Below are 15335 nucleotides of genomic sequence, written 5' to 3' on the forward strand. Positions count from 1 at the left end.
ATTTGTTTGGCTTGGAAAATATGAAAGACCATAGGAAAATTTTATACAGTAAAACATACTGAATTCCCAGTAAAGTTATGCTTATATATCCGAGTTCCCAAGTATCTTGTTAGGGTACAGACTTTTTTTGCTCTATTAGAACCATTTGAACATCAAATTATCCCCTAATTCAGGGTTGTAGTAATTTCAGCAAACTTTTACCCTAACCAAAGTTTCAGTTTTATAAGCACACTTAGATGCCTCCAAAAACCATGAGCCACATTTCTTTCCAAATGAAGACATCTGTGTGTGAGAATGTGTAAGTGCGTACTGGTATGTACACATTAATGCAATATGTGTTCAGGTAAAACATGGCACTCTTCTTTCTTTTGAAAATCTTAGCATACTTGTATATGCATATCAGTTCCATTATGCGATACACTGAATTCGTACATCCCTTTGTACACTGAATTTCTATAAACTGCTTTCCTATTCATAGGGATTGTCTTAGAGCTATTGTTTCTTCATTTTTCATTGATGTGCCACTTTAAAATTAGTTCTTTATTTTTCTGGCCTGTTTTATCAAGAAATCGCTGTAAGTACATAAATTTGGGAAGCTGATAGTTCATGATACTTGTGGTGAATCATTTTGTATCCCTCTTATGAAGTCTTTCTGATGAGTCTGAGTTCACATTTTGTGTGTGTGTGTGTGTTAAGCAGTTTGCACTTCTAAGTTTTTAAAGACTTTTATCTTTCTCTTGCCTCACTGATTTAACTGTGAGAGTTAATTACAGTTTGCAGTTTAATTAGACTTTAAACTGGCCTTTGTCAGCTTCCATGATTTTTTCCATCATTGCTTTCTGCCTTCACTCTACTTATGTCATTAGTTTAGGTTCATTGAGGAAGGGGTTAGTCTAAATGAGCTCTGGGCTTTCTCCTTACAGAGTATAATTAGCAACTTGTATCTTTAGCATGTCTTGTTGAATGCCCTCCACCCTGTGGAGCCCCCATGCGAGGCTTTTTGGAGAGACATGGTAGGCATATCTACTCTTTTAAGGACCATCAGATCTAATTCAATTATGTGCTAGCACTTCCTTTAAAAATACTCTGAGTCAGATTGGACTTCCCAGATCATTGCAGTAATGAGGTGTTTTGTATATCTTTCCTGTTATGACGTTACATTTCACCTAATTTTTTCTTTTTCCGATGGTTCTTTGGAGAAGAATCCAGCTGAAAGGAATACGGTATTTATTTATAATGATAAAAAGGGCACTGAAGACCCAGGAGACTCACATCTTCAGTGGCAGCTCAATCTCCTTACACACATAGAGAATGTGCAGAATGAAGTTACCAGCAGGATGGACCTAATAGAAAAAGAAGTTGATGGTAATTTTCAGAAAGAGCTAAAATACAATGACTATAGTATGTAAAGTGTGTTTATTGCTGTTATGAAGATGTTATGTAAAGCATTTTTAAATTATGGGATGAGAACTGTAGATGCTGTCCGTACTGGTGGAGTGTCTCACTCTTTTACTTTGCATTTAACAGCTGGTGTTTGGGGTCTTTTAGGCCAAAAACAGTGTAACTGGGTATTGTCTCCTTTTTTTAAAGGTGGATATTTATTAAATACTGCCCTTCTGCAGGGTGCAATATAGAGCTCATATGCAATATTTATTAGTTTCATTGAACTGTGTTTTCTTTGGAAGTCAGTGTAACGGCCTTAAGCATATTTAAAATATGGGGGAAAACATTTTTTGTATCTTTGCTCTCACTGTGGTCAGTAGGAAGTGTAATTAACAACAATAAGAAACTCTCACAAGCTCTAGTAGGTAAAACTTAAGTTTGTACACACATTTTCAGATGGTCTTCTTTGATATTTTTTATTTTATCACAGAGGGGCCTGAGGAGTGGACAGGAAAGATATCCCCATTTTATGGTTGAGAAAATAAAGAGTATCTGATTACTAATCCAGTGGTTCCCCCCCCCCAACCTCATATGTAAGCTTGTATTACCTTTTTTAAAAATTTTACCCCACACGTAAGTTAGAGCCCCTACTGCTTTGTTTTTCCCCATGAAAAAAGGAAATAGCAATTCCATTTCAAAAGCATCTTCCATTTGGTTTAAGCTAGCTTTTTGTTACTTTAATGTTTTGAGTAGATTTTCGATGGGGAAAAAATGCAATTTGACATTATCTCTTATTATTAATAAAAAGCGTGGAATAACTGTTCTGCCTAGACTTCTAATGTGCTTGCAATTTTTTATAGTAATGGTAAAATAGTGGGACTGAGAAATCGACACCTTGTTGCCTTTGTTAAAAAGAACTTCTGATTTAAAAACAAAAACGGTTAGCTAAGTTTCATCTAAAATGAAGTAGAGATGATTTAAGTCTAAAATAATAGCTTCAGCAGGCACAGGAAACTGTTTCCTATTCCAGAAGAGAGAGTAGTAGAAGGATCAGATATTCAAAATGAAATCAGTTTATGCCTATAAAGGGGAAAAGTATCTAAAATAATAACAAAAGTTACCAAGAAGAACTAGCTCTTGTGGGGTGAGATATAAAATAAAGGATGCTAAAGCCGCTCAGAAATGGCTTGAGTATATCTATGGCCTCCTAGAGAAAGGGACGTGAATTCTGTCTCCATCCTTTTCCAGCCTTCCAGTTATGTCATTTTGTGACTTCTTCCAGTTGCCACTTAAATTTGTTTGTTCTGTTCTCTCTTTTAGTTCTGGAAAGCTGGCTTGATTTCACGGGGGAGTTGGAGCCACCTGACCCTCTCGCAAGACTGCCCCAACTTAAACGCCATATCAAACAGCTCCTAATTGACATGGGCAAAGTACAACAAATAGCAACGCTTTGCTCCGTATGACAACAGTGAAAACCTAATGAAAAAGAATGTGGGTCTCTTCAGTCAATAATTTTTTATTGTCCACGTGACTGCTAAGTGGATAGTAAAAAAGCTAGTGATGTTTGGTCATTTACTGATTTGTGACATCAATAGGATAGCACCTTGAAAAGGAAAATGAACAACTTTATCAAGGAAGCTAATATTAGAAAAAGCTTTATGAGCAAGCTACAAATGATAATGTGTAATATGCCAGGGATCAATGAAGTTGAATATAATTTATACCAAGGAAATCGAGTTGGCAGGATTTTTGAATAGTTGCTTTATGTGAAGTTTGAAGTACGTGTAGAGAGAAATATGGTGTGTTTATATAATTTTTTGTAGAAAGATCCATGTAATAAACCAGCATTTGGCCAAAAGCCAAACTGTAGAGGAGAGGAAATTCTGGAGAGTTCTGTAAGGTTGCTGTACGAACTATCTTCTCTGCAGTTGATCCAGCTGCTCTGAAGCTTAGAGTATTTAAACTTTTACGGGATCATGAGCTGTTTCTTAGGTGATGAATGTCTTTAATCAGAAAACTGACAGTGTAAGCCTCACTTCTGAGGAAAACAGTGGTGGAATTCTGACTTCATTATGATTATATATTTTTAAAATGCCAAATAATTGGAATTTCTAAGATGCAGGCATTAAGCCCATTATAAACAATGGCTTATAGAAGGGTCAGTGTGCCAAATGACGATGACACTGCTGGAGAGAGAATGTTAAATGTCATGGGGGTTCCACCTCCAGGACTGACTTAGGCCATCAGCCCATCAGAAACATAAAGTCATGTGCACTATATATGTACCATATATAGTTGAGTTCAGGACTCAGGCATCAGCATACAGTCTGATCCTGAGTATGCTTGGTGTTTGCCTTCAGATAAAAATTGTAAATAACCTCAGCTGGGATGAGGAGTGACAAAAATGTCAAAATAATTTGTGGCTGTGGATTTTTTTTAACTGCTGGTAGTGGAATACTGGAAAAGCTTCATTTCTGAAGATAAATTTTATTTTTAAAAAATACATGCGCACTCAAAACTTGTAGCTTTGATCACACATGGACAAATTTCTGAAACCAAAGGCAACTAAGTTGCTGAGTTAGCTCTTGCTGGATTTTGGGCCCAGGTCCTCCTGCCTGCCAGTGCTCCTGTGAGCTGTGTGCTGCCGCCATGCTCCATACGCACGTATGCGGAAGCGTGTGTGCTTGTTTGAAACAAACACTCAACGTACATATGTACATAACCTACACATATTTATATCTGCACATATCTAGTTTTATTACTATAGACTATAAGAGTTGGTGGTTAACATGAAATGTTACCTTTTAACAGACTGTTTTTAAAAATTAAAAACGTATGTACAGGTTTTGAAACTTTTTTAAAAAGGGGTAAAAGACTGTTCAGAGGAGGCTATTTGATGATTATAACACTTGAATATTTTATGCCTCATTCTGTTTATCAGTTCTAGTGATCTGTGTAAATGCATTTTAGAACTGATACACAGTAAACTTGAATTTATCTTTGATAAGAATACATGCCACTGTACATTCAGATATTATTTAAATTTGCAAACACACTGTTCTATATGTAAGGTACTGTATGTAAAACTCTTTATTAAAACTATTCCGCATATCCTAAAATTTCAGCTTGCCTTTTTGCGGCCTTATATTTTGACGTAAAGACCATTAAAAGAATGTGCAAAACCGTCATTAGACATTTTTATTGCCTTTTGACATTTTCCAACCTGACAAATGTGCCAAAGATCAGTAGACATAAAATACGGTCCTGTGTATTTACTTGTTATACCTTAACTTTATGCTTACTGGGAAATGAAAAGCTTGAGTAGAGGTGATTGGGGTACTTGCTTAAATTTGCATATGAAAGCAAAACAAAAATAAGCCTATATTCCATGTATGGTGTAAACTTGCTAATGTCAGCATCTCAAGATTGATTATGTTATCTTTCATTTCTGTCCAAAGTAATGGCTCTAACCTTTTCCCTGTTGTGGTCAAATTCCAGACATTGAAGTTGTTTGTTTTCCAGAGCGGAGCAAATAGCATCGTTAACCTACGAATAGTGGAGTTGCCTAGATTCTTGTCACATACACAGATGACCCTTTGTACCTAGTAATGCTCATCTTCTCAGTCCCTGGTGGCCACAGTTAGGTTGATGTGCATCATTCTTGTAGTACCTTCTTATACTCAGGTCACTTCATTTGTTCGCAGCCAGCAAATAGGAAGTTCCATTAATACTAAATTTTTGCTCTTATGTATATGAGAAAGTCTGGATTTTTTAATTTAGATTTTTAAAGTAAATCTATGTCAGATTACTTTTATGCACATATCCATCTAATTTAGAGTATATCAACACTTGGGTGAAGTCTTAGCAACTAGTAAGCTGAGCCTTTTCCCTGTTTAAGAGTATGACTTGTTTTTGAGAAGGAGGTCCGTTGTGAGAGTTTTCAGATGACTTGATTTTCTTTCCACTTGGTCTTGCTTAAAAAATATGTCTTTAAGTAGAAGCAATAAACTAGAGAGCGTGTTTCTTGAAAGAATAACTTTTCACTGCTACCCAGACAGAACCAAATGAGCACTGGTGGGATGGATCCTTAGTATGGTACAGGTAAATGTACTTCCTCATACCTGTGTGTGGTCCTATTGCCTAAGGACCTATTCTCAATTTTTTTTTTTTTTCCTATTCTCAAATTTAAGGACGATGCACCCTTTCCTTAAGGAACTCAGTCACTCTCAGTTTCATAGCATTCTTATTTTCACTGGCTGACTTCCTCTCACATACTCATTTTCCACATGTTTGAAACAAAGCACCGCACTTCCCATCCAGTCAACTAGACCTCCTCCGCCTTCACTCTCTCTGCTGTGACAGATGCTGAGAAACCCAGTCTCCCTGTATCCATCCCTTCAGCACTTGTGCTGGCTCCTCAAAACAGATGCTGTTTTCCTCCTTCGCGCCATCTCACCAGTGTTTTATCACATCATGTTGTGGAGGTGTGTTACCACTGGCCTCCCGAAACTTTAACCTTGCCTTCATGGTACTTCATGAAAATGGTCACTTGCCAGGCTAGAAGAGCAACACTTCCTGAGTGCCTACTTTGTGTCAGTATTGTACATTGTCTGCAGGATCTAGTCTGATGCTTGTGTGGATAGGTCAAACAAGATCATTTTCAAGATGGGGAAGCTGACAAGTTGATACGTTGAGAAACACGTCCTCAGTAAGACTTTAGTGGCAGGTTTGAGATGCAAACCCTGTGCTCTTCAAGCTCATGGTCTTGTCCTAGTTGAAGTGTGTTTCAACTGATTTTGTCAGTTTCGTTGTCTTTGCTAAAGCCGCTAGTGATGCCCTATTTCAAATCAGTTCTGTGTAACCAGGATCTCAAATTCATTGAAGTACAGCCTCACTCTTTGATGGACTATGCTTGTTTCCATGTCTTGCCTCCTTAACATTTCCCTCTTCTGAAAGATTCTCCTTTGTGTGTCTCTGCAAACCCAGGCAGTTATTCAAGCTTCGATTTTCTCTTCCATATCCAAGGCTGCCTCTAGTACCTGCATTGTGCCTGCTGCGGAGGAGCGACATCGGTGAGCGGTGCACCTGGCTGTAGTGGGGCAGGCAGGAGCTTTGCAGTTACGCCGCTCAAGTTTTCACTCTGGCAGTTTACTGGCAGTCATCTCTCTGAGCTTGGCATTCCTTATCTATAAAATGTGAATAATGCCTAACAGAATTGAGAGTTCAGTGAAGCAAATAAAAGTAACTAGAAGTTCTTATTAAAGTGTGAATTGAAGATTAAATGCAGGAGTGACCCTGTCATCTGTGTGCCAGCCAGCGGGTTATGTGGCTGGATATAGAATTAATAAGGTCATAGTCAACCTATTTTTTCAAAGAGATGGTTGGTATTAAAGAGTACAGGGAGCCAGAGAAGCAAAAGAAAGGAAAGATAATTAGATTTGTAAGTAGAGGGGTTTGGAGGAAATAGATTATGTGCATTAATTAAAAAATGGTCTTCAAATGTTTTTTGACCTCTGTGTAGGAATTTTGGAAAATTATAATCCACTCCTGGTGCCTAAATCTTTGGGTACCCCTAAAAGTGGGTCTGAAGACAAAACTTAAGTGTGCTTGCTGTATTTAAGAGATCAGCCAAAGAAGTTGGAGTGAGGAAGAGGGAGGGGCAGGGGAGGGGAGGGAAAACCCAGTATAATTATGCACAGTGGAGGACACTACTCTGGGCAGTGGAGCTTTTTTGTCATTTGAAACTGTTCACCATAAACTTAATTGCAAAGAGTGTGATTTCCAATTTGTAAATATTGGCATATGAAAACTAACCTGTTTTTAAATACATGTAATAGAACCAATTGTTTTGCTACTTAGCAACATCTATTTTCAAAATACACAAGCAAGCTTGCTCTTGACATTGGAACTTTTACATATTTTTATGTTCTTTTTTTTGCCTTTGCATTTCACTTTCCAGTAGAATGATGTCTTCCTTTATATTTACAGGTCTCTATAATTCTCCCTTTTGTCCACAAAAAAATTAAGTAGTAAATTACAATTAAAAATGTATAGGCTTCTTACTAGAATATCAAAATGCATGTAGCAAACACTAATAGTTCTGAATAGAAAATAGGAAAATCTACAATTAAGAAATCAGGATTTCAACCCTCCTTTAACACTAATTGATAGAATAAGTAGAAAATCGGTACAGAACACGAACAAATGTGAACGCTTAGTTTGACCTAACTGACCTACAACATTACACCCAACAACTAGAGAGCAGGAATTTCCTTTTCAAGTGCATATGGGATACTCAAAAAGATGGACAGCATACTAGGCTATAAAGCAGGTCTCAATACATTTAAAATAATTGAAATCGGGACGCCTGGGTGGCTCAGCGGTTGAGCATCTGCTTTCGGCTCAGGTCATGATCCCAGTCCTGGGATCGAGTCCCGCATTGGGCTCCGTGTGAGGAGCCTGCTTCTTCCTTTGCCTGTGTCCCTGCCTCTCTCTGTGTGTCTCTCATGAATAAACAAAGTCTTTAAAATAAAATAATTGAAATCATAGTATGTTCACTGATGACAATGGAATTAAATTGGAAATACATACCAGATATCTGGAAACCACTACCCCCCAAATGATTGATTGGAAATTATCAACATGTAAATGATCATGAATCAAAGAGGAAAGTTACAAGTAGAATCTGAAGACATTTTTTAATTGAAAATAAAAACAACATGCTAACATTTGTGGGCTGCAACTCAAGCAATATTAGAAGGAAATTTATAGGTTGAAATGGCTTATATTAGAAAGGTACACAGGTTTTTAACTAGGCCTATTGTGATTATTTCACAATATGTACAAATATCAAATCATGGATATCTGTAATGAGTATTTGTAAATTATACCTCAATTTAAAAAATTGGAAATTAAGAATGGTACAAAATCACTGATGTAAGATTTTAAAACTAGAAAAACAAACTATAACTAAAATAAATAGAAGAGGAAGGAAATATGTGCTGAAATAAATGACCTATTAACTGCACAAACAATATGCAGAAACCATATGAACCAAAACAATTCTTTGAACAAACCAATAAAATTGGTTTAACCCCTACATGGACTGATCAAAAATTAGAATGGAAGAGGGAACATTGCTATGTGTCCAAGAAACAATTTTTAAAAATCTTATGAAAAATTATATGCCAATAAATTTGATAACTTCCATGAAGTAGAAGAATTCCTCAAAAGACAGGTTACCAAAAGTGACTCAGAAATAAATACATTGGATTTGTAATTTAAAATGTTACCTCAAGACTCCAGGCCTGAACGTAAATTCTATGAAACATTTAAGAAAGAAATCTCAATGTTGCACAAGCACGGATATAAAACAGAGAAGAAAGAAACACTTAACTTTGACTTCATGGCAGACCAGGAAAAGCCACGGCAAGGAAAGGAAATTACAGACTAAGACACGGTCCTCTTGAACAGACACAAAAGTCCTCCAAAAAAATGTTAGCAATGTCAATCCAGTGATCCACATAATGATAATACATCAAAACCAAATTGAGTGTTCCACAGGAATACAAATTTGGTTTAATATTTAAAAATTAATGTAACATATCTTCAAAAGTCCTCCAACATTGTTCTGGAGGTCCTGCTAGTATAATATGTCACTGAGCAATAAGGGAAGAAAAAATAATTCTTAAAAAAAATAATTTAAAAATAATTTCAGTAGCATCAAAAATGTGAATACTGAGGAGTAAATCTAAAAACAGACATGCAGAACCTGTACCCAGAAAAGTCCAACAAAGCAATTCCTAGAATAAAGATGAAATAAATGAACAGAAAAATACACCAAGATCATGGATTGGAAGATGCATTATTGTTAAATGTTAGCTTTCCCAGAACTGACCAGTAGATAGAATCCAATTCCAGATAAAATCCCCCACAGACTTTTTGAAACACAAATTAGCCAACTGATTTGTATGGAAATGTAAAGGACCTAGAATAGCTTAAGCAATTTTGAGATAACACAGGACAGTTTCCCATTAGAGGGCTTGTCATAAAGCTACAGTTATCCACACGGTGTAGAGACTGCAAAGAGAGACGTAAATTGATGGAACAGAATAGAAAGACCAGAAATAGACCCAAAAAGTTATGGGCAATTGAGGGTCTGTCGCTCCCCATCCTTGCCAGCATTTGGTGTTGCCAGTGTTTGGGACTTTATCTGTTCTAATAGGGGTACAGTGCTATCTCGTTTTAATTTGCATGTAGGTCCTCTGGCACCATTTGTTGAAAATATTCTTTTCCTTTGAATTACCCAGCTGCCTCTGTTGAAAATCAATTGAGGGTAATCATGCAGATTTGTATCTATAGTCTGCTTTCTCTTCCCATTGATCTATGTGTCTGTCTTTAAGCAATACCACACGGTCTTGATTACTGCAACCTTGTAAGTCTTGGAATCAAGCAGTGTAAGTCCTCTAATTATGTTCTTTCTTAACTGTTTTTGGCAATCCCAGGTTTTTTGCATCTTCATAAAAGTTTTAGAATCAGATACTCAACTTTTAAAAACATGTCAGGATATTGACAGGAATTGCCCTGAATCTACGGATCAATTACTGTCAATACTTGAGTCTTTTGATCTAAGAGCATGATGTAGTTCTTCTTTGGTTCAAGATTTCCATACTGTTTTCTTAGCAATGTTTTGTAGTTTTCAGTGTTTAGATTTTGTACTTTTTGTTGAATTTCTAAATATTTAATTCTTTCTTCCTGATACTGTAAATGGAATTGTTTTTTTTTCAATTTTATTTTCAGATATTTAATTACTAGAATATAAATAAAATTGATTTTTAAAAATATCTTTATGACTTTGTTAAACTCACTTATTAGTCTTAGAATTTTTGTATATTCCTTAATATTTTCTGACGAGGAGACTAAGGAAACTTCATAGATACATGGAATGTAAGACCTGGATTGGATTCTGGAACAACAGCAACAGAAGGATATTAGTGAAAAGCTGGCGAAATTCATTGAAGTCTGTAGTGAATAATATATCGATGACAATTGCTTGGTGTGATAATTGCAATACGATTGGGTAAGATGTTAATATTCATGAAATTGATTAAAAAGGGAATTGTATCACTGTTCCAACCTCTGGATAAGTTGAAAAACTGTTTCAAAATAAAAAGTAAAAAAAAAAAAAATTAAGACAGAAGGAATAAAACTTAATGCAAAGTATGGACTTAATCATAATGTACAAATACTGCTCCAATAATTGTAACAAACGTACCACGCTAACACAAGATGTTAGTAGTAAATGCACCACGCTAATGCAAGATGTTAGTAATAGGGGAACCTGTGGAAAAGGAAGACAACTTTCTGTACTCAATTTTTTTTTAAATCTAAAATTGTAAGGCCTATTATAAATTTTTAAGAGGTTGAAGAGAAAAGAATGTGAAGAGATAATGTTTAGAGAAAGAAAATAATTCAGTGAAATTATTACAAACCTACAGGCAATTTAAAGTTCCATCCTTGAAATACTCTGTCTCTAGGAGTCAGGCTTGCCCAGGAAATCAAGGAGGAAATGCAGTCATTAAAAAAAAAAAAAAAAAAAAAGACACACTTTGATAAAATCAACATAGGAGGATTGAGGATTGGGAGATTGAAAATAAACTTTAGAAGACAGGAGAACCAGAGAATACGGTGTAGGAGAAAGGCTGAGCTCTCAGAAGGCCAGGCAGTCCTGATTTCAAATGGACAATGGGGCTTTGAAGACCAGAGCAGGTGATCAGGTCCAGAAGTGGAGCCGCATGGGAGATGTGATTGCTTTGAAAAGAGCCACTAGAGAAAGCAAGAGCATCTCAACAGTTACCAAATCGCAGCTGACTTGAAAAGATTGGACCAGGCTGCACTCAGGTCTTGGCTCTCTTGTTGGATTTCTCCAAAGAGAGGGCTAAGGATCACAGGACTATTGAGAAATTCCATCCTAGAGCCACAAATGGAGAGCCCCACGTTAAGAGTGAGGCGGAAGCATCACTTGAAAGGGCCGCTGTATAGGACGCCTGCGGAGAATCTAGACACACGTGAGAAGACGGGACCAGAAGCATCAGTCCAGGACCACTGGCCCCACAGAGGGAGGGGGTTCATCACTGCCCAGCCGGGGTGAAACTCCCATGCCCCACGTGACCGTTCTGTCCCTGTCCTGGTAAGAGGGGCTTGGAGCCTCCTCACAGTTTGACAAAGGTGGAATTCTTAGGGTTCCCAAGCTGGCCTTTGCTAGCATGGGTGGAGATAAGCCACGGTTTTTTTCCATGAGGTTTGTTGGAATTGAACAATTACTACGAAAAGGTTTTTATCTTGCTAGGCCGCCCCTTTTCTGGACCTTTGGCTCAAGAAGCTCTTCTTGTGGCTTTTTTGGGGTCTGTGCTCCTTGACGTCTCTAGTTGCTGGCTTTTCCAACACCCAGTCGGAGATATGCGAGGCAAAATACAATCCAGGGAGCTTACTTCCATATTGTTCCTCTGTCCTAAGGTTGCTAGCTGGCTGTCTTCTCTCTGCTTGTCAACATCGTCATTTTCATCACCATCTTTTACATTTTTTTTAAGATTTTCTTTATTAATTCAAGAGACACATAGAGAGAGGCAGAGACAAAGGTGGAGGGAGAAGCAGGCTCCCTTTTCTGAAAAGGGAGAGCCCGATGTGGGACTCCATCCCAGGACCCCCGGGGTCACACCCTGAGTGAAAGGCAGAGACGCTCAACCACTGAGCCACTCAGGTGCCCCCATCTTTTACATTTTAATATTAATATCCAAGTGTTTCAGCTGTGCTTAGCAGAAGAAACAGGGAAAAGTAGGTCTATTCCATCTTTCTGGAAGCAGATGTCAGGTACTAGGAATTCTGATGATTCTCTGGTAACCCAGAAGGAGGGAGGTGACTCTGAGTCACTGGGGGTGGCATGGTTCCCAGCAGCTTGGCAGCAGGCTGGCCTAGGGGAGAGGCCGCAGCTGAGGGATATCAGAAACGGGGACCCCTGATTTTGTTACTGAACTCAGGTCAGTTTGCTCCTTGGTGTGAGTTACCCGTAGAGAGGACACCAGGTGGAGCCGGCAAAGGCAACTAGAGATCGGAGATCCTGGGGAATCACTTCCAAACCTGTGATTCCCCAGCAAGGGTGAACGGGGTCCTTTAATTAGGGTTAGGATGATTAGATAGGGAAGCTTCGCCAGGGTAGGGAGGGAGCCCATTAGGTTGCACATGCGCCTTAAGGAAACCTGCCTGCACCTGCTTTGTACGTGACCCTAATGAGGCCTGTGCTCCTCCGTGGGCGAGGATTTTAGCATTATAATGACGTGGCACTAACTACAGCTCCCTCCAGGCACTCTGGGGTCCTCCTGCGCAGGTGTGAGGCCTGCTTTGAGCTCACACGGGCCTGGATGCTCTACACGATCCTCAGTCTGTTCCCATCTTGGGGTGCTCTGCCCCTGGGGTCTTCTGCCTAAGAGGAGAGATGAGCTGGGAAGAAGAGCCTAAGAAAAACGCGGCTCGAGGGTCTGGGTACCAGCAGGTGGGCAGCACAGGTCAGGTCTCGGGGTCCAGTTGGAGAGGATGCTGGCTTTCCAGGCCCTTCCTCCTGTATCCCAGTTACCCCCCCCGTCCCCCACATCTTCAGTAAGCCCCCCTCGAATCAGGGCAGGGAGGAGCCCAACGAGGGCTCTGCGGTCACATTTGGGGTCTGTTCCGAGCATCCCAGGGTCCCTGGCGTGAAGCAGGCGCGGGTTGGAGAGGAGTCGAGCCAGCATCCCCACGGAGGTGCGCGTGTCCCCCCACCTGTGCCACCTGTCCCTCACCTGTCGCCACCTGTCCCCCCACCTGTCGCCACCTGTCCCCCCCCACACCTGTCCCCCACCTGTCCCCGCGGCCGGCGCAGTGAAGCCCGCTGAGTCACGATGAGAAGCGTGCAGGGCCCGGCGCCTGCCCAGCTCCGCGCTCTGCTGCCCACCCGAGAGAAGCACCTCTCCTGGGCCCCCTGCGTGCACCCCTGCAGCCCCTGGGCGCCCCAGGCTCCCCCCCCCCACCGCATTCCGGGCTCCGGGGCACTGCTGCTGCTCCCACAGCACCTGACCCGGTGGAGCGGGGCAGCGGCCGGGCCAGTGGCAGTGACTCAGCACCTGCCCTGGGCCTCCAGGGAGCCTCTCAGCCTCCTCCGCTGGTGGGGTTCGGTTCGGGTGGGCAGGGTGACCGTGCTTCCAGAAGGCATGACCCTCCTCCTGAGTGCTGTCAGAGGGGCAGGAGCGGCCTGACACTGGGTCACAGCACTGCATCACCCACTCCATCCCATCCCCATCCCGTAGGCACTTGTCACCCACATCCTCATGAGAAGGGTGAGAGTACAGCACGATTAGATATTTTGGGGAGACACACCACATTCACAAATACTTTTTTTTTTAAAGATTTTATTTATTCATGAGAGACACAGAAAGAGAAAGAGAGGCAGGCTCCATGCAGGGAGCCCGAAGTGGAACTCAATCCCGGGACCTCAGGATCATGCCCTGGGCCTAAGGCAGACCTGTAACCGCTGAGCCCCCCGGGCTGCCCTCATTCACACATTCTTATCACAGGCTTTTGCTGTGACTGTTTTATTGTTGGTTAATCTCTTACTGTGCCTAATTTGGGAGCTAAACTTTGTCGTGGGTGTGTGAGTACAGGGGAGAGCGGTAGAGAGGGTGTGGTGCTCTCTGCAGGTTCAGCTGCCCCTGGGGGTCTTGGAATGGATCCCTGGGGATAAAGAGGCACCCCTATATAGGGAAGAGGAGCTGCTGGCCCCCAAGTGAGGGGTGTACCTTGACCCGTGTCAGGGGGGCCGGGTAGGGGAGTTTTTCTTGTCACATCTCCTTTTCCAGTAAATACCAACACACTTTGTCGTCTTATCTTTGCCTGAAATCTAAGTCTCCTTTTAGTTACGCCCACCCCCCCCCCACTCCCCTACAGGGTCTTCAGGAGCTGCCCATGGGCTTGACCTACAGAACACCTGTGCTGCGACTGTCCATCGCCACCCCTGCTGCTGGAGAAGCAGCCGGCTGAAGACTGGGGTGGGCGGCCAGGCCTGTAGCTGGTCCAGGGCTGGGGGCACAAGGAGGTGGAAGTGGTGAGAAGGGCTCAGGCCCAAGGCATGGGAATGATGGTTTGATGATAGGATTTGGAGGCTGCTGAAAGGCGAGTGGAGAGGTTGGGATGGCGTTCATCTTTGCCATTAGAGACGTAGCAAGGCCTGGTGAGGTGCAGCATGGGAAGAAGTGTCCAGGAGCTTGTTTTGGGACATGTTGAATTTGAAATGGGCCTGGAGCTGAGGCTGGGGCTGGGGCTGGGGTTGGGGCTAGGGTTGTGGTTGGGGCTGAGGTCGGGGCTGGGGCTGGGGCTGGGTCTGGGGCTGGGGCTGGGGCTGGGGTTGGGGCTGGGGCTGGGGCTGGGGTTGGGGCTAGGGTTGGGGTTGGGGCTGAGGTTGGGGCTGGGGCTTAGGCTAGGGCTGAGGTTGGTACTAGTGCTAGTGCTGGGGCTGAGGCTGAGGCTGGGGCTAGTGCTGGGGTTGGGGCTGGGGCTGGGACTGGGGCTGCTGCTAGAGCTGGAGCTGAGGCTCTTGAGTGTTACTTTATGTATTTTGTATCCTGAACATAGTAAAGATGAAGGGAACCGAGGTTTTAAGCACTTCACATATGTTAACTCTTGTAACATTCAGGGCACCTCTACTGGGTAGTAGTATCCACTGTTCTGCTGTTGGGACCCTCCATCTTCCTCCTGGGTGCACGGAGCAGGCTCCTCCTCCCAGCCTGTCCTGCCCTTCCCCTGGCCTGGGATGACCTCCCTCCAGACTCTCCCCAGCCCTCCTTCCACATAGGTGCCAAATCCTCGGAGAGTTCCTCCCTGTGGGCCCACCACCCCTGCCCCCAAGTGTCACCAGCCCCTCACCTGCA

General features: G+C 41.8%; 1 protein-coding gene across 13 annotated transcripts in view; it reads left to right on the forward strand.

Annotated features, from left to right (window-relative positions):
* The window catches only part of PHF20L1 (PHD finger protein 20 like 1), an 83602-nt gene extending 73376 nt beyond the window's left edge, over positions 1-10226 (forward strand). For 10 of the 13 annotated variants that reach the window (XM_049092744.1, XM_049092755.1, XM_049092742.1 and 7 more), the window contains 2 exons: positions 1200-1365; positions 2704-10226. In XM_049092744.1, the coding sequence (XP_048948701.1) occupies positions 1200-1365; positions 2704-2846 (309 nt within the window). In that variant the 3' untranslated portion in view covers positions 2847-10226. The remainder of the gene's footprint in view (positions 1-1199; positions 1366-2703) is intronic. The other 3 variants (XM_035712619.2, XM_049092749.1, XM_049092752.1) reach the window with 1 other exon arrangement.
* The last annotated feature ends 5109 nt before the right edge of the window (positions 10227-15335 follow it).

Source organism: Canis lupus, chromosome 13 (genome assembly GCF_003254725.2).
Source record: "Canis lupus dingo isolate Sandy chromosome 13, ASM325472v2, whole genome shotgun sequence".
NCBI classification, from domain to species: domain Eukaryota; kingdom Metazoa; phylum Chordata; class Mammalia; order Carnivora; family Canidae; genus Canis; species Canis lupus.